Genomic DNA, 24,872 nt, shown 5'->3' with positions numbered 1-24,872 from the left:
ATGTTGATACCAGCCTGCATCATCAGGCATTAGGTTGCTTTCAGAGGAGGTCCCTAAAAAGCACCAATGCTTTACTGGATTTTTTGGTACACCCAGAGTATGGCAGCAAGAGGGGTGCTTATGTGCCACCTATCTGCCCACAAAGTGGGGTAAAGTTGGTGCTCACATCCCTCGCTAATAAATTGGTTTTAGAGGGCCACTTTAGTACCATTAACTCCCTTTATCTGTAACTGCTTCTCTACCCCATATTAAAAATAGTGTTGTGGGACTTTCTCCCTGCTATACAGAAATTGGATCCAGAATGAAAACATATCTGGTCACGTGTTTTAAGACCAAACTAGGAACTAGTTAGGAACCTGGTAATTTGACATCATTAGTAATGATCCATTAAAAGGCAAGCATCTACCGTATGTCCTGCCCAAACCAGCCTAATAGGAGTCTTTCACAGTAGGAAGCATGCTACATAAGCACGCATCACAAAAACAAAAACTAACTTCTCTGCTGAGTTTAGCTGACTAAGGCCCCTTTCACAAAGGCTTTCCAATAAGGTCCGCCTGTCAGTTTTTCAGGCGGACCTGATCGGACGCTCCATGCACCTCTATGGAGCAGTGGATGTCAGCGGTGACATGTCTGCTGACACCCGCTGCTATCTGATCCGATCCTGTCTGTAAAATCCAGACAGATGGTAACCCTATTTCCCATCCATCTGGAGGATCGGATGAAAACAGACAGGCGGTCCATTTTCATCCAATCTCCCATAGAGGAGAGCGGGGATCTGACAGGTCCGTTTCAGCACAGTGAGTGGAGACGGACCTGTCATCCGCCTGCTCAGTGGGAATTGGTTGATCGATCCACCGCTGAGCAAAACGGAGTCCGCCGGGTGGAAAGCCAGTGTGAAAGGACCCTAAAGGTTAGTCTCCTCAATTGGAACCAGCCTGAAAAATTAGTAGATGGGGGGGTCGCAGAAAAGTTCGGCCATAGGCCTGGTCTTCATTTCCATCTTTCTGTCCACAATAAGCCTGCTGAGGAGGACAGAGTAAAAGTGAACTTATGTACCCATTGTGCTTCCTGTATAAATGGCAGGAGGGATAGCTATCACATGACGGCTTAAGATGTGAATCAATGTAGTTAGATCACTCACTTTTCGCTAGTCAACACAAAGAGCACCTATAGTACAAGAAGGATGCTACATCATGAAAAAGGCTGTTTTAGAGAATAAAATGTGTTTTATTTTAATTATAGAACTCTTCACAGCCATACAGATTAGAAGATTCACTAACTTTTTTTTTTTACTGAACTTGCCAGTAAACATAATACAATAAATACATGTAGACATTTACAATATTCAAAAAAACTGTACAAATGTGCCCAAATCAAACAAATGTATGTATGTATATATATATAATTTTATTATTATAAAAGAGGGTTTTGTACTTTCAGACAAAGTTTCAAAGCAGCAAGCCTGCATCCAAGAACATCCTATGGGTTGCTTGCTGAGATTTCAATTAACATTGGTTCTGTACAGGATGTGTCCTCTGTTCTCCAACACACTGCTCAGATATAAAAAAGCTTTGTTCATATTATGTAGGTACAGGTTTTCCCTAATTAGGAGAAGTGGATTCCTTCTGCATTAAATCCGTGCAGTAGCCTAAGATTGAAAAAATAAATAAATAAAAAAAAAAAAAAAAAAAAAAAGATAATGTAAATGAAAAGGGAATTTGCATTGTTTAGTAATGCAACTTTACAACCTACAAATATGGCAAGTACATTTTGATAAACCTTGAGGCTGGGTTCCACCTATTGCTAATTGGATAGGAGTCCCGTGCGTCTTCTGGTCCGTATTCAGCCAAAAATTCGGACTTAAATCGGACCTGAAACAGAGAACAGGTATGCACCGGATGCCCTGCTGTGAGCCGCTCTGTGCGGCAGTATGAACCCAGCCTGAAGGATAAATAAATATATATATATTATATACACCTGATGAAGTCATCTATGTCCATGGAGCGGGCACGCTTCTCATTAAACCCAGTGTCTGCAAGTATCTTGTCAATTTTTTCAGAAATTCTGAAGTCTTCTGGAATCGCCTGTTTGCACAACAGAAATTTATAAAATTTTGAATAATACAAAAAGAGAAAAATAAGAAAATACAAGAATAAAAAAAATATATATAAAAATAAATAAATAAATGGTGGTATTAAACCTAAAATAAAAATATTGAACATATTGCAGATTACCAATCATTAGATGTGGTGGCTGCATTGGTTTTCTTGTTTATGCTGTTTTCTTCTGGTGATCTGACCAGTAAGAAACTTCCTGTATTAGGGTACCTACACTCTGGATCAGCGGTCTCCAAATTGTGGCCCGAGGGCCAGATGTGGCCCTTTGCTTTCCCTTATGCGGCCCTATTCCTCTAACTAATACAAAGCATTATATCCTCCAGACACCAATGATGGGCACCATTCTTTCCACCGACACCAACAGTGGGGCATAATTCCGCTCATTGGGGCCCTATTTCTTCCACTGGTTTCAATGATGGGTCATACTTCCTACCACTGTTATAAACGTTGGAACACTCCTTCTGATATCAAAGATAAAGCACTATTTCTCCCACTAATACCAATGATGGGGCACTATTCCTCCCACTGACACCAATGATGGGGCACTAATTCTCCCACTGACACCAACTATGGAGCACTACTCCTCCCACTGACACCAATGAAGCACTACTCCTCCCACTGACACCAACAATGGAGCACTACTCCTCCCACTGACACCAACAATGGGGCACTATTCCTCCCACTGACACCAACGATGGGGCACTATTCTTCCCACTGACACCAATGATGGGGCACTATTCCTCCCACTGACACCAACGATGGGGCACTATTCCTCCCACTGACACCAACGATGGGGCACTATTCCTCCCATTGACACCAACGATGGGGCACTATTCCTCCCACTGACACCAACGATGGGGTACTATTCCTCCCACTGACACCAACGATGGGGCACTATTCCTCCCACTGACACCAACAATGGGGCACTATTCCTCCCACTGACACCAATGGGGCACTATTCCTCCCACTGACACCAATGGGGCACTATTCCTCCCACTGACACCAACGATGGGGCACTATTCCTCCCATTGACACCAACGATGAGGCACTATTCCTCCCACTGACACCAACGATGGGGCACCATTCCTCCCACTGACACCAACAATGGGGCACCATTCCTCCCACTGACACCAACAATGGGGGGCACCATTCCTCCCACTGACACCAACGATGGGGCACTATTCCTCCCACTGAAACCAATGATGGGGGCACTATTCTTCCTCCAACTGACCACAGACACGAAGTAGTTTCTTTTTACTCCCTATGACCATCAAGCCTGAGGCATTTTCTACTCCCAATGGCTACAGTCCTGCCCTCCTAAAGTCTAAAAGACAGTAAACTGGCCCTTTATTTAAAAAGTTTGGAGACCCCTGCTCAGGATGAAGGTGCAAAATAGACACCTTTTGTACAGCATTACCGTTCTGAGGGGAGGATAGTGTTAGATGCACTAGCAGATTTAGATACACTAACACAGGGGTATCAAACTCAATTTCATTGTGGGCCACATAAGCATTATGGTTGCCCTCAAGGGGCCGGTTGCATCTGTAAGACTGGATGTCAAAAGCACCCCTCTTACATCAGATGTCAGGAGCCCTTCACCATCAGAAGTCAACAGTCCACTCCTGACCCTCCGTTACATCACAGTGCACCCCTCTTACCTTGTGCTGCTGCTGGGAAGAAACTGGGGGTAGAGCTGGGAAGCAGAAAGTCCAGGGTCTGGAGAAGGACCAGAGGAGAGCTGGCGTCTGCTAAATGGCGAGACCAGGGTAAGCAGCAACCAGGGGGTGCTGCAGCTGCACAAAGAGATGCAAGATCTGTAGGAGGAGTTCTCTCCTCCTCTCAGTTGCTGACTACTGAGACAGAAGGGCAGAGACAAGCCTCTCTACGGCTGCATAAGGGGGGACCGCAGCTGTGGGAGAGGAACATTTCCTCTTACCTTTTATTTTGGAGTAGTGTTTTTTTTTTTTTTTTTTACGTCTTAAAGAACAGCTATGCTTTCACGTACTTTAAGTAAACTATACTTACAATACTGTGAAGTGAACAATGTATTCTGTAGTTCTTCTCCAACAGTTCCTGGACTGCACTGGATCTGCAAACAAGATAGACAAAAATGACATGCTTGATCTGTTTATATAGGCCAACAGTGGTTCTAAATGCAAAAGGTGTTTTTTTTAAACGCTTGCCACCCGGCCACAGTACATCTACTGCGGCCGGGTGGCACGGCCAGGCAGGATCACGTACATCAGCCTGCCTCTTGCGGGTTAGTGATGTGCAGCATGCCGCTCCCAAGATCATCGCTCGGACTGCTTTTTCCGGTACCCAGCTGCTTTGATTGGTGGGGGGGGGGGGGGGGGGGGGATCATGAGACCACCACTATACATAATCACAAAGTCAAAAAAGGAATTCCTTCCATTGGCCCACAAATATCACAATGTACCTGGGCCAACCATAGCACCCTGTATCATGTGATAGCTGTGGGCTAATCACAGCACACAATAGTAAATCATAGCTGTTATGAATGTAACCCCCTTTATGAATGCTCAAAACATGTTACAGTGATAATCACTGGAACAGCAAAGTGTAAAAAAAAAAAAAAATCCATGATAACTCCCAAGAGTATTACAATGGCACTATGGTGACACTGAACTAGTCTGATTAAAGTATTTAAAAAAAAATAAAACATTTAAATAAATCTAAAAACAAATGTTAAAGTTAAAAAAATTTAAGAAATTTTTTTTATTTTCTTTTTTAAATACTGTCACCAGTCAGTACCCCTGATCACTACCACACCAGTCATATGACGACGATGTACTGCACTGGTCAGTTTGTGAAAAAAAAAAAAAAATGGAAAAAGATATTTTAATTTCTTCATTTTCCAAAATATTGTAACAAAAAAAAAAAAAAAAAACTTGCGGTTGCTTCTTATTAAATATCTCACACTGCTTACTTGTGAATTTTAAGGACCTCAAGAAATAAGATAGGCCATCAGTTCAACAGGACTGATCAATTTTTAAACATATACTGTATACCATAATTTGTAGACTCTATAACTTTCACACAAACCAATATACACAAGTCATGCAGCAGAATACATTTTGGCCTACATTTATGAAGAAATTTGATTTTATTGGATATGGTTTTATAACAGGGGGTAGAAAATATTGTTTTCTTTCATAATTTGTTTTTTTCCATTTATATAGCAAAAAATAAAAAAAAACAAGTGGTGATCAAAATACCACCAATAGAAAGCTCTAGTTGTGAGGAAAAACAAAAAAAAAAAAAAAAAAGAAAGAAAAGATAAACTTAATTTGCATACAGTGTTGCAAGACCAGGCAATGCTGAATAGCAAAGAATGGCCTGGTCATAAAGGGGGTAAAACCTTCTGAAGTTCAAGTGGTTAAAGGAATACTATTTACACACTGTTTACTTTCCATTATCCCTTTTACTTATTTTAATCACTGATGTAGAGCGGTCACGTTTCCCCAGTTCTTTATTGTCTGCTCCCTTTAGACATTTAAGCCAAAAAATTGGCACCATCTGGTGGTGAAGTGGTCTTACTGCAGATGACTGCACCAGAGATAAAAGGTAGTTCAGACAGAGCGGCTTTTTTTTTTTTTTTGTTTTAATTTTAACTTTATTTGGGCAATTTTTAAAAAAATTTAACTGCAGTTGGGCATAAGTTACAAGACCTTTTCAATGGAGAAAACACAGGTAGGCAAGTTAAAAAAGCTCAGCAAGTGAAAGACTTAAGTATGTCTTGCCAAGAAAAAAAAAAATAATATATTCTAACATTATAGAGCCATTACTGAAAATTGCATATAGCTGTCCGTTATATTTACACTGTGCACCAGCATTTTCTGGATGTGCAAAGAAATGATTTGCCCCCCCCTTCCAATGTCCTGAAATGAGGAATAATCCTTTTCTGTCATAGGCTTCTGTTCTAAGAAAGCTTTACTGTGCAATGCACTGATTTAGTTGGGAGGGCTTTTTGACCCCTTTAGTCCATTCTCACTATAAGCTATATGGTTATACTGTCTACATAAAAAAACGAATAAAAATTTTACCAAAACACGATTTTCCTATAACCAATTGACCTCCAGAAGGTTTTACCCCCTAGATGACCAGGGCATTTTTTTAATATTCAGCACTATGCTATTTTAACTGCGGAATTGGATGGAAATTTTTATAATTTTTTTGCACAAATTAAACTCTTTTGGTGGTATTTGATCACCACTGGGTTTTTTTTATTTTTTTGCAATGTAAACGAAAAACCACCAAAAATTTGAAAAAAAAATAAAATAAAAATAAATACATTTAAAAAAAATGAAGATCATTGTAACAGCAACGTTTTCAATGGTCATGCACAAGTAACATTCATGACCGCTGTGATCACTAGTGATCTGTGAATGGCTACTGCTAATCACAGGGTGCTGTGATTGGTACCATGTGATGGCTGTGGAAAAATCACATCATAGGACACACAGCTTTTATGAATAAATGAATTCATAATATCTTTGTTGACATTGAAATCATGTGATCGCATAGTGACCACACGATCACCAGTTCCCGAGTACCAGGATCCGCAATCCGCTGTGTCTGGTGGAGAGGGCGTGCTGGATTTCCCTAAACCGGAGCAGGAAATATGACATACATGAATGTGATTTTGCCTGCATGTGCCGCCCAGCTGCAGTATATGTACTGTGGTTGGTTGGCAGGTTGTGAATAGCTGTTACCGATATTGGAACTTACTTAAAAGCTGCTGCAAGAGTTTTATTTTTCCTTACAAAGGCAATTCTTACTAAGCCATCCCATTCCTAGAATAAAAAAAAAAAAGTAAATAAAATTACAAAATTACAATGCATCAATGTATGGTACTCGTGTGATTTATTTGATCATTGCATAATAAATGGCTCCAGTTTTTACAAATGAAAGGTCAAGAAAAAAAAAGACTCTTCGTCTCTGGATGAAATAACCAATGTCATTCATCAAAACACACAAAGAAAAATAAAAAAAAAAAAAAAAACTTTTATGATGCACTCCATGTGAATGAATGAATTAAAAAACAAAACAAAATTCTCAAACTGATTTTCTTGCTTGTACAGCATAAAGGAAACTGCAGCTAATTAGGTCATCAAAATGTTCACAACACAGTACTTTGCACAAGTGTTGGAAATCATAGTAAAGGCAGAGAAAAAGCGATTGGCAGGGTCTCCCAGTAAACTCCTATACAAGACAACACGGACAAATGACACCAATGCCCCCGAAAGCAAGCTGAAAATTAGCACTGAAGTATCCCCCCCCCTTTTTTTTTTCCTGAGTGAACCATGGCATCAACTGCCAATATGTTTTACCTACTATGCATAGCACCCTACTTTTCTTTGCCAGGAATTCAGCATAATAGCTGATTTTGGCTCACTATTTTCAGCTATTATGGTAAACTACTTTGCACATTCCAGGCATCCTTGCTTATATGATTTACTGAAATTGTTCAACATGCACTAAGAAGCAGGTGGGGCTAAAGCCTCGTACACACGCAACGATTGTTGGCCGACCGATCGGCCGTCTTTTGTCCAGTGTTGTTGTGTTGGTTGAAATGTGCCTAGACTGCACTCGAAATTTTATCGGCCAAAAAAACCGACTTCAGAAGTGATGTTATGTGCTGGTTTACTTTCCGTGTGTTTTTTCTTCTCTGAGCATGCCCAGTCTTGCTCATCACATTTTTGTCTGCCGAAATCTGTACTGACTGAGGTACACCAGATTTTGTTCGGCCGAAAAGTCGGAAGCATCATACTAACAAGCCGAAAATCGGCCGATCGGACGTTGGCCGAAAATTCACGGCCAACAATCGTTGCGTGTGTACGAGGCTTTAGAAAAGACAAGTATAACAGAGCAAAAATGGTGAACCGAGATGAAATGGATCAGGGTGAAGGATCAGCATACTCCTAAAGAGCACAAAGTGATCAAAAATTGTATACTAGCATAGTCTAATTAATACTAAATGTGATGGATAAAAAACGGGTAGGTGACAATATGTCCTAGCATCACATGACTTACCTGAAAGTTGATGGGTGGAGGAGGATTCTTTGGTTCTATTCTGACAACACTGGACTCTACTTTTGGAGGTGGCTTGAAATTGTTCCTCCCCACCTACAGAATAGTAACAAAATCATTGTGTATTCTGGAATTCACGCCATCAGTCTATATACAAGGTATAGTAGAAATCACTTTTTTTGATCATTTGGGATGAGATGAAAGAAAGTATAAAACCTGTGACACCAAAATCCAGCACAATCTTCTGTACCAGAAGGCCTTTCTTTCAGCTTTTGAAGGGATTCTTTGTGCCATGTACAACCAATATGGGCAAAGGCCAGCATGTTTATTTCATACTCATTCCTGGACTTTTTTCAATATTTGATTGCAACACGCTTTTTATTTTGGATAAAGTGGGAAAGGGTTAGAACCTTGGACAGATCTGCACTGCTCTCTCTGCTAAGGAAATTAAGCCTATTTGCTATTGTAACCATATCACCAGGACAGAAAGTGATGGGCAATCCAAAGCTTTACAGTTATTAAGGCAGAGCAGGAATGGGGAGAAAATCTTTCAGTGGTGACACCTGTCAAGTATTTTTCCTCAACTTGAAGAGGCTCGCTCTCACTTCCTGTAGTGTCTCTGGGATGGGACAAAAAAAAAAAAAAGATATCTTCCCATTGGGACACAGACAGCACAATAAAACGAGGTTTTTTTCTAATACCTATTCTATCCAAAAAAATAAAAAGAAGGTTTTTGATAGAAATAAATGTTAAACTGAAAGAAATAAAATAAATGACATGTCACACTTTCCATTTGTATGGTTATCTGCAGCCTAGGACTGACCTTTGCTGCACACGCATATTTGTCTCGCCTCATCTCTACACTACAGAAACATATGTTGTAAACTTTCTTGATCAGTATTTTTTTTTTTAATTTTTGCATTTATAGACATAGGAAGTCAAACATTGTAGAAATGCTTCTGCAAGAAGTGAGAGTACAGCAGAAAATTTTGCACTACAATATATCCAAAAATAACCACACAAAGGCTCATCAGCCTGGTTAACAAGGCTTATAGACAACATTTGGAAAAGTACAGGAGTGGTACTGGCCAACAGTAGCAATAGTAACCTATACAGGTGTATCTCAAAATATTAGAATATCATCAAAAAGGTAATTTATTTCAGTAATTCAACTCAAAAAGTGAAATTTGTATTTCATAGATTAATTACACACCGATATTTTTCAAGAATTTATTTTAATTTTGAGGATTATGGATTACAGCTAGTTAAAACCCAAAATTCAGTATCTTAGAAAATTAGAATGCACTCAATACTTGGTCGGGGCTCCTTTTGCATGAATTACTCCACCAATGTGGCGTGGCATGGAGGGAGATCAGCCTGTGGCACTGCTGAGGTGTTATGGAAGCCCAGGTTGCTTCGATAGCTGCATTCAGCTCATCTGCATTGTTGGGTCTGGTGTCGCTCATCTTCCTCTTGACAATACCCCACAGATTCTCTATGGGGTTTAGGTCAGGCAAGTTTGCTGGCCAATCAAGCACAGGGATATCATGATCATTAAACCAGGTATTGGTACTTTTGGCAGTGTGGGCAGGTGCCAAGTCCAGCTGGAAAATGAAATCAGCATCTTCATAAAGCTGGTCAGCAGAGGGAAGCATGAAGTGCTCTAGAATTTCCTGGTAGAGGGCTGCGCTGACTTTGGACCTGATAAAACACAGCGCACCAACACCAGCAGATGACATGGCACCCCAAATCATCACTGACTGTGAGAACTTCACACTGGACCCCATGCAACTTGGATTCTGTGCTGCTCCACTCTTCCTCCAGACTCTGGGACCTTGATTTCCCAAAGAAATGAAAATGTATTTTAATCCGAAAAGAGGACTTTGGATCACTGAGCAACAGTCCAGTCCTTTTTCTCCTTAGCCCAGGTAAGATGCTTCGGAAGTTTTCTCTGGTTCAGGAGTGGCTTGACACAAGGAATGCGACAATTGTAGCCCATGTCCTAGAGAAGTGTGTGTGTGTGTGGTGGCTCTTGAAGCACTGACACCAGCCATAGACAACTTGTAAATCTCCCCCAAATTCGTGAATGGCGTTTGCTTCACAATCCTCTCAAGGCTTGTGCACCTGTTTATACCACAGTTTCTACTTCCACTCAACTTTCCATTAATATGCCTAAATACAGCACTCTGAACAGCCAGCTTCTTTAGCAATGACCTTTCGTGACTTACTCTCCTTGTGGAGGGTGTCAATGACTGTCTTCTGGGCAACTGTCAAATCATCAGTCTTCCCCATGGATGTGTAACCTACTGAACCACACCACTTTACAGGTGTTTTTTGTTATTTAATGGATTAGTGTGACACCATGAGTCTTCAATATTGAACTTTGTCACAATATTGTAATTTTCTGAGATCCTGAATTTTAGGTTTTCACTAGCTGTAAGCTAGAATCATCAAGATTAAAAGAAATAAATGCTTGAAATATATTACTCTGTGTGTTACGCATCTATATAATATATGAGCTTCACTTTTTGAATTGAATTACTGAAATAAATGAACTTTTTCATGATATTCTATTTTTTGAGATGCACCCGAATGTTCTTAACTTTAACAGTTACTGCCAATAATGGTCTATGAGAAGTCACAGACAAATAACATGTAGATTCAGTAGTAAACTGTTTAAGTTCCCAGCATGCTGGGAAATTCTAGGCTACGAGTGGTCAAGTCAATGCTGAGCTCAAGCTGCCTGCCCACCACTGACGCTGGACACAAACTAAAAAAGAGGGAATAATATATAGTCTATGTAAACACGAAATCCTGAAGAAAGTAGCACCTTTATATATTATTAGTAAAACAATATAAGAGATAAATCTATAAGCAGAAGTGGACAATCCCTTTAGACAGAATACTATCATTTTTCCATGTTAGCACCAAGACCTTTTTTTTTCTATACATGCTTATATTTTGATGTAAAACTAACTGAACTCAGAAGTCCTGATCTGCATCTTTGCTGGCTAATGACCTCTATAGTACTGAAGCCTTTGGATCAGCATCACAGCCAGATAACAAGCAAGCTCAGCAATGGCAGCACATTTATTCCAACACAGATATCAATGCCAAGCAACCAGAAGTGAAATTTCATCAGGTTAGGCCATAGGTTACTGCCCTACCTTACACTGCTAAAAAAAGAAACATGAATAAATGCAGAGGAATAAATATGGGCAACAATTAAGCGGATTTAAATTGATAGCAGTAAAAGAGGTTCCATACTTTCATGAGATGGTCCACACGAGCCAGAAGTTGGGTGTTAATGGAAAGCCTGCAGTACAGTTTGTCTCCTGGTTTAGCAACAAGTCGCATGGCAAACTCTCTTTGAAACATCAGCACAGCACATCTGGCATACAGGAAAAGAGAACACATGGATGATAGCAGCAACAGGGCATATTTATGAAAGCTAGAAAAAAAGTAAACGTATCAGGCAATAGATATGGATTCCTATAGACTTGGACAATGAAGGGATAAGAAGTGAACCATACAGTACAGTGCATGCATGCCTATGTGACATAGTATAAGGCTCCGTTTCCACTATTGCGGCTACAAAGTCACGCTACTTCTAGCGCGACTTAGTAGTGTGACTTGTTTGCGGCTCACTGGGGACTTCAGTGCGACTTGTCCCTCATTATAGAAGGAAGTCACACTGAAGTCGGCCCAAAAGTAGTGCAAAAACAATTTTTCAAGTCGCAGCAGTTAGAACGGGCCAAATTAAAATGAATGGCTTTTGACTTGCTGTGCGACTTGACATGTGTCAAGTCGCACAACAAGTCGCAATAGTGGAAATGGAGCCTAATAGGAGGACAAAATTTCCTTCAAAAGCCCCGTACACACGTATCGATTGTCGGCCGCAAATATTCGGCCGCCGACCGATCGGCCGATTGTAGGCTTGCTAGTATGAAGCTTCCGACAGCCGACAGCGCATTTTCGGCCGAACAGAATCTGTCGTGCAGGCATTAAAATTTTTGTAGGCCAACACCAGAACGGCCGATTGTTCGCCAGTCAGTACAGATTTCGGCCGACAGACAGCAGATTTGCAAGACTGGGCATGCTCAGAAAAGAAAAAAGACAAGGAAAGTTAACCATCACATGACATCACTTCTGCAGTCGGCTGTTGTTGGCCGACAAAATTCGTGTGCAGTCTTTTGCACTTTTCAGCGGACAGGACAGCTCTGGACAAAAGACGGCCAATCGTTCGGCCGACGATCGGTACATGTGTACGGGGCTAAAGCCTGCAAGGGGGCACTAAAACATACCCTATGGGAAAAGCTGAGCATGAACAGAGCAGCATGACATCTTACAGAACTAAAATGCCTCATAGACCTATGTAAGGTAAAGCATTTTACAGTTGTATGCTGATCTAAGGTGTGCATTGGAGTGTATATATTTGATTGTGGGAAGGGCTAGTTGGGCTTAAAGGGCAAGTTCACCTTTAGTAGCATGTTACACCCATATTTTGTGTGTAACATGTAACCAGTCCCTACAACCCCCCATCCTCCCACACTGTGATAGCAGGCGGGGGTTCTTTGCCTCGCACCTGATTTCATATTTTAAAACAGTGTGGCTTTGCCCACACAGCAGCCTCATTCATTTACAGGAATCTGCCAGTCCCATCTGCCACCTCTCTCAATGAACCGCGAGGGCACTTGGTGAGTACTCTCGTAGTTCATTGACAATTCCTTCAGCTTTCAGACATAATGCCCATGCAAAGGCACAGTCAGAAAGCTGTAGGCAGTGTTTGCAAGAGCTTGACATTGCACCGGTGATCTGCTGATTGCAGGTGCAATGCTCCACAGGATCCTGAGAAAAAAAATCATTCACATTTTTAACCTGCATAAACATGTGCATATATTATTTTTAAAGGTCAACTTATTCTTTAAGCTATACAAAAGTACAGTCATCCCCTATAAGTGCATTTCTAGGAAACAACCTTTTCTATCATTTTCCAAGGTACAGGATCTGATAAAAGGGGCAAAGAAGATCAGCAATGGCAACACTCTATGTTTGTCTCATTTAGGGTTTGAGAAATGGTAACTCTGATAACTCACCTAAAGAAGGGTCTGTGAAGAAGTAGCTTGAAAACAAAGGGAGAAGAGATCTAAATAAGAGAAAGATTGTAAACTATGATTAGAAATATACATTGTAATCCTTCATGAAATCTGGGCTATTTTAATGGAGCATTGAAACATTCATGAACAGTGATAATCACATGTGAAAGCCTCACATTAAAATGATCAATAGGTCCAGAGACAGACCGCTCACAAGGAAGGTTGCTAAAAAGGTATAAAATGCAGACACCTTTAGGGCTCTTTCACACGGGCGGTCCGATCAGATCCGCCTGTCAGTTTTTTAGGCGGATCTGATCGGATCCTCCATGCAGCTCTATGGGGCAGCGGGTGTCAGCGGAGGTCACCTCCGCTGACACCCGCTGCCATCCGCATCCGATCCTGTGCTGAAATCTGGACGGATGGAAACCCTATTTTTCCATCCGTTCAGTAATCGGAGCGGAGCGGATCTGATGAGAGCGGACAAGCGGTCCGCTCTCCTCCGATCCCCCATAGAGGGCAAGCGGAGACGGAGCTGTCATCCGCCCGGCTCAGCGGGGATCGCGGATCGATCCCCGCTGAGCAACACGGATCCGCCTACGGAGGCGGACCGTGTGAAAGAAGCCTTACACACTGGCAGTAGCTTTTAGTGCCTACACTCTGTTCAATTTTAGGGCAATTCTGTTAGGACAATACTTTGATACTTCCTGGCAGTGTAGAAACTTGTTGGCCAGCTCCAGCTCCCATACATTTCTACTGATCCATCAATAGGATGTGGTACCTCACTGGCAAATAGGAATGCTTAGGAGGCACTTGAACTTTATGCCTGTCAGCAGCTTTTTCTGGCTGTTGAAATGACAAAATCTAGATGCGCATATTGAGTTTTCCTAAAAAGTTTGTGTTTGGCTCAAACAGGCTGTCACATTAACCACTTAACCCCCGGAAGATTTTACCCCCATCCTGACCAGGGCCTATTTTGCGATTCGGCACTGCGTGACTTTAACGGACAATTGCGCGGTCATGCAACGCTGTACCCAAATGAAATTGACGTCCTTTTTTTCCCCACAAACAGAGCTTTCTTTTGGTGGTATTTGATCACCTGTGCGATTTTTTGATCATGCGCTATAAACAAAAAAAAAGCGACAATTTTGCAAAAATAACAATATTTTTCAATTTTTTTTATATGAAATTCCCCCCAAAAGAAAAAAAATGTAAAAATCTAAATTTAACATTTTAGGCCAATTTGTTTTCTGCTACATATGTTTGGTTAAAAAAAAAAAAAAAAAAAAAAAAAAAAATCGCAAAAAGCGTATTTTGATTGGTTTGCGCAAAAGTTATTGCGTTTACTAACTAAGGGAAAGATTTTTGTCATTTTTATTTTTTTTACGAGTAATGGCGGCGATCTGCGATTTTTTTTTTTTGCGGGACTGCGACATTGCGGTGGACAGATCGGACCCTTGACTGACATTTTCGACACTTTTGGGGGTACCAGTGACATTACTACAGTAATCAGTGCTATACATATGAACTGTTACTGTAAAAATGACACTGGGAAGGAAGGGGTTAACTTTATTGGAGAGGGAGGGGTTAAGTGTGTCCCTAGGGGCGTGCTTCTAACTGTGATTGGATGTGGCTGTGTGTGTAACAGCACAGATCAACGGTCCTACATAGCAGGACCATATGATCTGTGCTTTTACACAGGGAAGAATGACAGGCGGCTTTGTTTACATTAGCCGCCTGCCTTTCTCCCTCTCCACCAGACGATCGCGCACGAGTGACCGGCGGACATTGGATCGGGTCCGCCGGTCACACGCGCGGGCTTCTTAGGGAACGAGCAGGGGCGGGAGCGCGCTCGCCCCCTATTGGCTCCCAGGCTAGTGACGTACCGGTACGTCATTTTGCCTGGGAGGGGCTGTCGGCAAGTGGTTAAAGGACTACTGGGGGAGCCAAAGAGGTGGTAAGCAGAGCCAAGATCACTATCTATATAATTTGCTTTTTATCTGTGCTTCTGGTAAATATTCTGATAAGAAGTTAATTTTGCTTATCGATTTTTTGTCAGAGGCTCAGCCTGACTCACTTTGTATTGTAACAGGGTTCCCTTAGAATCTCCAAAACTTTGGCCGTGTGGGCAAAGCAATGATTTCAGATAAACGTACCTGGTAGGGTAAGTTGGCAACACAGAGGTCAAAAAAAGGCAAATCTGTCTTCAGCACATCACCAACCAAAATCTGCAGTTTATTTGATACGGCTCTAAAAAGAGAAAATTTATTTTTCACACATTTAGACTAACAATAAAGCAAGGACATTGAGGGAAACATTGACTATGTGGCACACCAAGGCAAGGCTAAACAGGAGTAGTGAGACAGACTGTGCTGTAACAGATGTATTACTTAGGCTATGTAGCACTGGGGTCCTCGGTTCCAATAAGTGTGTGTGTATGCATGCATAAGCTTCTCGAGGGCAGGAACGTATATAAATGTACAGTGTGTAAAGTACCTTGTAAACCACTGGTAATTTCGTCAACGAAAACCTTTTCGTCACCCCTTTAGTCACCGGCATTTTTCAACTGAGGAAAACGAGACGCAAAGTATAGCACATTTTCGTCAAATGACTACAACTATGACGAAAATCAAATCCGTTTTCGTTAGCGAATGAAAACTAAATGAGAATGTGAGGCAGGGACGTTTACCCAACTTCCGGTTTTTACGGAGCTCCGCCTGTGTGGCGTCTGGCGTGGCGTGCCCCGTGATGTCCGACGTGAGGAGTGGACTACTACAAGAGAGTCGACTCGAGACCAGTCACCTGACCTCACCAGAGCACTGCAGCTGCAGCACTACAGCCAGACGTGCCAGGCCCGACTCATCACACGGCACTGGCACCTGGCCACCACCACATCCAGAGCAGAGCACCCACTGTGAGTTAACAGCCAGGCCAGCTATTACTGCCTCCCTGAGTCCCCTCAGACCACTCACCAGTCACCACTGGCATCCGATTCCGCCATCCATCCAGGACTGTGTGCGTGCATATAGGCCGCTGAGGCCCACCCGGCCCATCCTGTTCAACAACTTCAGTTCAGAGTCAGACCAGAGATCACCCTTAAACCTGAGACCCCCATCCAGCACTCTGAGCAGCACTGTGTGCACTCACTGCACTGACTGCAGGCAGCAGCATACAGGCCTCCTCTCTGACCTGACCAAGACCATTTAGATGACTAAAATGAGTTTTAGTCGACTAAGATGTAGGACATTTTAGTCGACTAAAATGTAAGATGTTTTAGTCGACTAAATACGACTAAAACTAAAACACTTTCAGAAGACTAAAATGGGACTAAAACTAAAATGCCATTTTAGTCCTAAGACTAAGACTAAAACTAAATTGAAATTTGCTGCCAAAATTAACACTGTTGTAAACTAATGCCAATAATAATAATAATACAAAATGTAGCTCGAGTCCTAAATGTATACCTAAGTTGTTCTTAAACAGCTCTGGACAGAAAGAAATCTGACTGACTACTTCTTAATTGTATATATATTTAGAGTAAAAGTCAGTCTCATCTTCAGTAATAAATTTGCCTCTGCAGCGGACTTCCCAAAAATATATTAAAATTTGGTTGTTTTCTTAGTCTACATCCCTGGTCTACACCATAAAATACTTACATTTCCTGCTGTAATGAAATACTAAGCAGAACTAAAATATAAAATACAAAGTGAGACACCTAGTGGTCAGAATAAAGCATGCACCCTAAAATCATCATACGCCACCAATTTTATGCATTTGTTCAGACTTATGTACGAACGTCTTTTTAAAAAAAGAAAAAAAAAAAAAGAAAAAAGAAATGTTGTCATGTGACACAGCTGGCCAGTGAGGGTCTTTTCTTTTGGCATGAAAGTTAGCAGACTCTCATTGATCAGCACTTTTACATGACCGCAAGCCATTGCACACTTTATGCTGCTACACAGCTTCCGGGCTGCGTACAGAGTTTACAAGCATACAGATCGCTACACCAGTAGACATAGGTGGCAGATTATTATAAACAAATGCAGGTAAGTGCAAGGGAGACAGAAGGAGAGGGAGGGCTGGTTGGAAGTAATCTAGTTTTTTTTTTTTTTAGGTATAAAAAGATAGAGATTCCTTTTAAAGAAATAGTACTTTGCTTCCAATGTTGTGTACGGTACATGGCTGTGTGCAAAGTGCAGTAACCAGCAACAAGCAAATCCCAAAAAGAAGAGAAATCCTGACTAATGGCTAAAAAAGATTACTTTTTCAAATAGTTATAGTATTTAGTAGCATTTTAGTTTTAAACTAGGCTACATGGTCAAAGTACATGTGTTCTTGTGGCATACCTTAATAATAACAACAATAATATAGCTCTATGGATTTCACATCATTTTCTTTATTCTGTATATATATATCTTTACTTACGAGCCTTGAACTCTCTTCTGAAGCTCAGCTACAAGCCGTGTATCCAGCTCACAGGCCACAACCTAAAAAAACATGACAGTAAATAAGTGTTTATTCTAAAGCTCAATGCAACAAGAACAATCTCATTATGAACATGGTGGTATGCTCTAACAGGATTTGATAAATTATTGCAGCACTCGGGATATAGTCAGTACAATCTAGGAGTCCCCCTATGGTTGTAAAGATATATATTACACACACATACATACATATACACTACTTTTATCCCCTCTGTTTTAGGAAGATATAAAGTAAAGTGTGTCAATTTTGTTTTTAAATTAGAATGCTAAATATCTTCTTGCCCAGCTCTGCTGTGTGGTCACGTGTCCTCCCTCTGCTAGCTTGCATAGGTCAGAGAGAAATCTCAGCCCCTCCCACTGTACTCCCTTAGATTGGAAAGGAGAGCAGAGGGAGGACACATGATCACACAGCTGAGCTGGGAAAAGAAGGTATTTATCATATAATATTAAAATAACACACACAATGTACCTAATATGTTCCTAAAACAGAGGAAATACAAGTAATTTGTATATATATATATATATGACTTTACAACCACTAAGTAAAACTCCTGCGTGAAACCCAGATCAATAAAATTAACAAAAATGGAGGTGCTACCATTTTTGACATCCTTCTTAAACACATTTTAGAACAAGAGATCAGCAATGAAAGCCTTAATTTGCTATCATTACAGGGTTCTAATAATTTGCAACATGACTGCTAGATACTACCAATCTTTTCCTGAAATTGACATTATATTGCCTACTCCTGGTGTGCCAGTATTTATTAAGTTTTAAATAAATCTACTTAAAAATGACAGTGAACTCAAAACAAAGATTTGCCATGCTACAGAAATATTATAGTATTGGACACTTTGCTACAATGTAAAGTAGTGAGTGTACAGCTTGTATAATAGTGTACATTTGCTGTCCCCTCAAAATAACTCCACACACAGCCATTACTGTCTAAACCGCTGGCAACAAAAGTGAGTACACCCCTAAGTGTAAATGTCCAAATTGGGCCCAATTAGCGATTTTCCCTCCCCTCTGTCAAGAGACTCGTTAGTGTTACAAGGTCTCAGGTGTGAATGGGGAGCAGGTGTGTTAAACTTGGTGTTATCTCACTCATACTGGTCACTAGAAGTTCAACATGGCACCTCATGGCAAAGAACTCTCAGAGGATCTGAAAAAAAGAATTGTTGCTCTACATAAAGATGGCCTAGGCGGTAAGAAGATTGCCAAGACCCTGAAACTGAGCTGCAGCACTGTGGCCAAGACCATACAGCGGTTTACCAGGACAGGTTCTACTCAGAACAGGCCTGGCCATAGTCAACCAAAGAAGTTGAGTGCATGTGCTCAGCGTCATATCCAGAGGTTGTCTTTGGGAAATTGACGTACGAGTGCTGCCAGCAATTCTGCAGAGGTTGAAGGGGTGCAGGGTCAGCCTGTCAGTGTTCATACACACACACACAGTATCACACAAAAGTGACATGTGACTCGTTCTTGTTACAAGGTCTCAGGTGTGAATGGGGACAGGTGTGTTAAATTTGGTGTTATCGCTCTCACTCTCTCATACTGGTCACTGGAAGTTCAACATGGCACCTCATGGCAAAGAACTCTCTGAGGATCTGAAAAGAAAGAATCGTTGCTCTGCATAAAGATGGCCTAGGCTATAAGAAGATTGCCAAGACCCTGAAACTGAGCTGCAGCACGGTGGCCAAAACCATACAGCAGTTTAACAAGACAGGTTCCACTCAGAACAGGCCTCGCCATGGTCGATCAAAGAAGTCAAGTGCATGTGCTCAGCGTCAAATCAAGAGGTTGCCTTTGGGAAATAGACATATAAAAGTGCTACTAGCATTGCTGCAGAGGTTGAAGGGGTGGGCAGCCTGTCAGGGCTCAGACCATACGCCGCACACTGCATCAAATTGGTCTGCATAACAGTCCTCCCAGAAGGAAGCCTTTTCTAAAGATGATGCACAAGAAAGCCCGCAAACAGTTTACTGAAGACAAGCAGACTAAGGACATGGATTACTGGAACCATGTCCGGTGGTCTGATGAGACCAAGATAAAATTATTTGGTTTAGATGGTGTCAAGCGTGTGTGGCAGCAGCCAGGTGAGGAGTACAAAGACAAGCGTGTCTTGCCTACAGTCAAGCATGGTGGTGGAAGTGTCATGATCTGGGGCTGCATGAGTGCTGACTGCACTGGGGAACTACAGTTTATTGAGGGAATCATGAATGCCAACATGTACTGTGACATACTGAAGCAGAGCAGGATCCCCTCCCTTCGGAGACTGGGCCGCAGGCCAGTATTCCAACATGATAACGACCCCAAACACACCTCCAAGATGACCACTGCCTTGCTAAAGAAGCTGAGGGTAAACGTGATGGACTGGCCAAGCATGTCTCCAGACCTAAACCCTATTGTGGGGCATCCACAAACGGAAGCTGGAGGAGCGCAAGGTTTTTAACATCCACCAGCTCCGTAATGTTGTCATAGAGGAGTGGAAGAGAACTCCAGTGACAACCTGTGAAGCTCTGGTGAACTCCATGCCCAAGAGGGTTAAGGCAGTGCTGAAAAATAATGATGGCCACACAAAATATTGACACTTTGGGCCCAATTTGGACATTTTCACTTAGGGTGTACTCACTTTTGTTGCCAGCAGTTTAGACATTAATGGCTGTGTTGAGTTATGTTGAGGGGACAGCAAATTTACACTGTTATTCAAGCTGTACACTCACTACTTGTAGCAAAGTGTCATTTCTTCAGTGTTGTCACATGAAAAGATAAAATAAAAGATTTACAAAAATGTGAGGGGTGTACTCACTTTTGTGACATATTGTAATTATGCCTAAACAGTACCCTGAAAACGTATCACTTGTCTGGAATTCCTCCTATAAAATAGCAATGCACCTCCTGGAATGTGAGAGAGCCAAGTTACTCCTATGCTTACCACCTCATGGTTGTATATCTGCAGCGTGAGATTAAAGTGGTTGTAAACCTCAGACATGAAATATGTACAAAGCATATCCCTCTATAGTGTGTACTTGTCTCAATCAAGAGTATTATGTCATTTCTGTCTGCTGCTTCTTTCCTCTGCTATCAGAGTGAGTCACTTCTAAAAAGTTTTCCTGACACCAAGAGAAAAATGGTGACAGGGAAGGACCTCCAGCAGATTGACAGCCTCAGCTCTGTTCCTGAGTAAAGGGGGTGTGTCCCTTCCCTCCAATCAGCTCTCAGAGCTCTTCTCACTGAGCTATGTATTGTGTAATTTCAGCTCTCCGCCCCCTTTTTTCTGACAGCTCAGACAAGCTTATAAATGCAGCTCTTTGAATGGATGTGGAGAAGACTGCAGATAGACAGCTTCAACTTTTGTAGGAGGGTTTGCTTCATCTCTGTATAGTCCCTTCACTGGGTGGGTGTATGTAAGGGGTTACAATCACTTTAAGGCACAGCTGCCTCTGAATGCTGGTTTTAGATAATTTGTCCTTGCTGGAAGCTCTGCCATGAGGAAGCAAAGCCCTGCCTCTATCAAGATGGCAAGTCAGTGATGGGGAAGAACAGCTGCAGGAGCCCCACAGGCAATCCTGGTGAGTAGTCCTTTATTCACTGCCTCTGCTTGGGAACATCTTCCAGAGTTAAGTTCCACTTTAAGAATAATGCAGCCTAAGTTCATATTTTATTATACTGGTTACCTTTTTTGCTTTTTCTAATAACTTTACAGTCATGTTTCCGGTTCCAGGACCAACCTCAAGCACAACATCTGTGGGCCGTATCGCAGCCTGAAATTAAAAATGTTTCTCCATAAGTAACATTTATCTTAAACCGCTTCAAAACAGACAGAAAGCAACAGAGTATGGAAGGCTGAACACGACTAACCTTGTCAATGATGCTGTTCACTATCAGAGGGTTCTTCAGAATATGTTGGCCAAAGCCAGTGTTGAACATAACCCCTAAATGTGAAGAAACAAACACTGGTGAAACATGAATTCATCAGTTGTCATTTTAAATCAAAAGAATGTCTAACGTGAGAGTAAAAAAGATGGCACCGGTTATTATTATTTACTATTCTCTACTTCAACTGTAACAATAGATCTGGTCAAATTAAGCGAGGGACTGCCAGGGGACACGGTACGACAGGGGGGCTGCCAGGGGCTGGGGGACACAGTACGACGGAGGGGGGGGGGGGAAGGGCTGCCAGGGGACACAGTACGACGGGGGGGGGGCTGCCAGGGGGACACGGTACGACAGGGGGGCTGCCAGGGGCTGGGGGACACGGTACGGCGAGGGGCTGCCAGGGGCTGGGGGACACGGTACGGCGAGGGGCTGGGGGACCCGGTACGGCGGGGGGCTGCCAGGGGCTGGGGGACCCGGTACGGCGAGGGGCTGCCAGGGGCTGGGGGACACGGTACGGCGGGGGGCTGGGGGACACGGTACGGCGGGGGGCTGGGGGACATGGTACGGCGGGGGGCTGGGGGGGGACACGGTACGGCGGGGGGCTGGGGGGGGACACGGTACGGCGGGGGGCTGGGGGGGGACACGGTACGGCGGGGGGCTGGGGGGGGACACGGTACGGCGGGGGGCTGGGGGGGGGGGGGACACGGTACGGCGGGGGGCTACCAGGGGCTGGGGGACACGGTACGGCAGGGGGCTGCCAGGGGCTGGGGGACACGGTACGGCGCTGAGGGACACGGTACGGCGAGAGGCTGCCAGGGGCTGGGGGACACGGTACGGCTAGGGGCTGCCAGGGGCTGGGGGGGGGACACGGTACGGCGAGAGGCTGCCAGGGGCTGGGGGGGACACGGTACGGCGAGAGGCTGCCAGGGGCTGGGGGGGACACGGTACGGCGAGAGGCTGCCAGGGGCTGGGGGGGACACGGTACGGCGAGAGGCTGCCAGGGGCTGGGGGGGACACGGTACGGCGAGAGGCTGCCAGGGGCTGGGGGGGACACGGTACGGCGAGAGGCTGCCAGGGGCTGGGGGGGACACGGTACGGCGAGAGGCTGCCAGGGGCTGGGGGGGACACGGTACGGCGAGAGGCTGCCAGGGGCTGGGGGGGACACGGTACGGCGAGAGGCTGCCAGGGGCTGGGGGGGACACGGTACGGCGAGAGGCTGCCAGGGGCTGGGGGGGACACGGTACGGCGAGAGGCTGCCAGGGGCTGGGGGGGACACGGTACGGCGAGAGGCTGCCAGGGGCTGGGGGGGACACGGTACGGCGAGAGGCTGCCAGGGGCTGGGGGGGACACGGTACGGCGAGAGGCTGCCAGGGGCTGGGGGGGACACGGTACGGCGAGAGGCTGCCAGGGGCTGGGGGGGACACGGTACGGCGAGAGGCTGCCAGGGGCTGGGGGGGACACGGTACGGCGAGAGGCTGCCAGGGGCTGGGGGGGACACGGTACGGCGAGAGGCTGCCAGGGGCTGGGGGGGACACGGTACGGCGAGAGGCTGCCAGGGGCTGGGGGGGACACGGTACGGCGAGAGGCTGCCAGGGGCTGGGGGGGACACGGTACGGCGAGAGGCTGCCAGGGGCTGGGGGGGACACGGTACGGCGAGAGGCTGCCAGGGGCTGGGGGGGACACGGTACGGCGAGAGGCTGCCAGGGGCTGGGGGGGACACGGTACGGCGAGAGGCTGCCAGGGGCTGGGGGGAGACACGGTACGGCGAGAGGCTGCCAGGGGCTGGGGGGGACACGGTACGGCGAGAGGCTGCCAGGGGCTGGGGGGACACGGTACGGCGAGAGGCTGCCAGGGGCTGGGGGGGACACGGTACGGCGAGAGGCTGCCAGGGGCTGGGGGGGGACACGGTACGGCGAGAGGCTGCCAGGGGCTGGGGGACACGGTACGGCGAGGGGCTGGGGGACATGGTACGGCGGGGGGCTGGGGGACACGGTACGGCGGGGGGCTGGGGGGGGGGGGACACGGTACGGCTGGGGGGGGGACACGGTACGGCGGGGGGCTACCAGGGGCTGGGGGACACGGTACGGCAGGGGGCTGCCAGGGGCTGAGGGACACGGTACGGCGAGGGGCTGGGGGACACGGTACGGCGGGGGGCTGGGGGACACGGTACGGCGGGGGGCTGGGGGACACGGTACGGCGGGGGGCTGGGGGACACGGTACGGCGGGGGGCTGGGGGACACGGTACGGCGGGGGGCTGGGGGGGACACGGTACGGCAGGGGGCTGGGGGGGACACGGTACGGCAGGGGGCTGCCAGGGGCTGAGGGACACGGTACGGCGGGGGGCTGCCAGGGGCTGAGGGACACGGTACGGCGGGGGGCTGCCAGGGGCTGAGGGACACGGTACGGCGGGGGGCTGGGGGACACGGTACGGCGAGAGGCTGCCAGGGGCTGGGGGGGAAAAAGAAAGACCTAGCTGATGTTAAGTGTAATGTTGTATTGTACAGAAGATTTGTCAGGGTTTCTTGTACATGACCTCAATGAGAGGTTCCCCCACACTTCCTGTGACACCAATAGAAGAGCAGAGGGAACTGTTGTCACTCAGAAAGTATCAGAGAACCATGACATGCTGGTCATTGGAGAGATTTACAATGACTTCCCATGCAGACAGGAAGTGAGGAGAAATCTCTAGAAAACTACACACATCACTAATAGACTAACAGAGGCCCCAGTCCTCTCCATACTAATGGAAGGCAGGTAATCGGTTGTATACAGAGCGGAGCTCTCCGCCCATCACTCACCCTGAGTCCGGACCTCCCGGTGTGTCCGGCTCCTCTTCTCCGCTCTCACTTTCGGCATGATGTCTTCTTACCCTCGGATCGATCACCGACAACGTGCCACCCCACCAGCCAGAGAGGCGCACACATGTGACGTCACCGCCAGCGCCAGACCAGGAGCATGTCGGGATTGGTAGTCCTCTACTTCCAGAGAAGACTGTGCGGGGGAAGGTGGTGAGGTAAGTGAAGAGTGCTAGTGGGACCAATGTCTGCATGGAGGAGGAGGACAAAGACAGGGCTAGAGGGGTCAGGACAGATAGGGACAAGGACCGACCAACATAGAGCCCAACCAGGCCATGTGTACACTCCATGTGTCCATACACCCCCCTATCCCATCCCTGTGTACACTCCATGTGTCCATACACCCCCCTATCCCATCCCTGTGTACACTCCATGTGTCCATACACCCCCCTATCC

At 45.1% G+C, this 24,872-nt stretch overlaps 1 protein-coding gene across 1 annotated transcript; it reads right to left on the bottom strand.

The window, feature by feature from the left end:
* Positions 1-1,533: 1,533 nt before the first annotated feature.
* Positions 1,534-24,560, bottom strand: DIMT1 (DIM1 rRNA methyltransferase and ribosome maturation factor). Its single transcript, XM_082270235.1, has 12 exons — positions 24,420-24,560; positions 21,604-21,677; positions 21,420-21,506; positions 17,684-17,745; positions 15,418-15,511; positions 13,265-13,314; positions 11,436-11,559; positions 8,172-8,264; positions 6,867-6,931; positions 4,143-4,206; positions 1,978-2,084; positions 1,534-1,648 (listed from the first exon to the last, which is right to left on the bottom strand). Exons 1-12 carry the CDS (start codon positions 24,475-24,477, stop codon positions 1,606-1,608), a joined length of 921 nt encoding a protein of 306 aa, XP_082126361.1. The 5' UTR covers positions 24,478-24,560; the 3' UTR covers positions 1,534-1,605.
* Positions 24,561-24,872: the final 312 nt, after the last annotated feature.

Source organism: Pelophylax lessonae, assembly GCF_965119305.1.
Source record: "Pelophylax lessonae genome assembly, chromosome: 1".
Lineage (NCBI taxonomy): Eukaryota > Metazoa > Chordata > Amphibia > Anura > Ranidae > Pelophylax > Pelophylax lessonae.
The sequence above is the reverse complement of the archived record's forward strand: the minus strand, read 5'-3'. Positions and strand labels throughout refer to the sequence as shown.

Excerpts from the sequence above, each read along its gene's own strand:
- DIMT1 (XM_082270235.1), bottom strand. The coding sequence starts at position 24,477 with ATGCCGAAAGTGAGAGCGGAGAAGAGGAGCCGGACACACCGGGAGGTC. Across the intron at positions 21,678-24,419 it reads CCGGGAGGTCCGGACTCAGG|GGGTTATGTTCAACACTGGC; the intron begins GTGAGTGATGGG and ends CTTCACATTTAG. Across the intron at positions 4,207-6,866 it reads ACTCTTGCAGCAGCTTTTAA|ATCCAGTGCAGTCCAGGAAC; the intron begins GTAAGTTCCAAT and ends TCTTGTTTGCAG.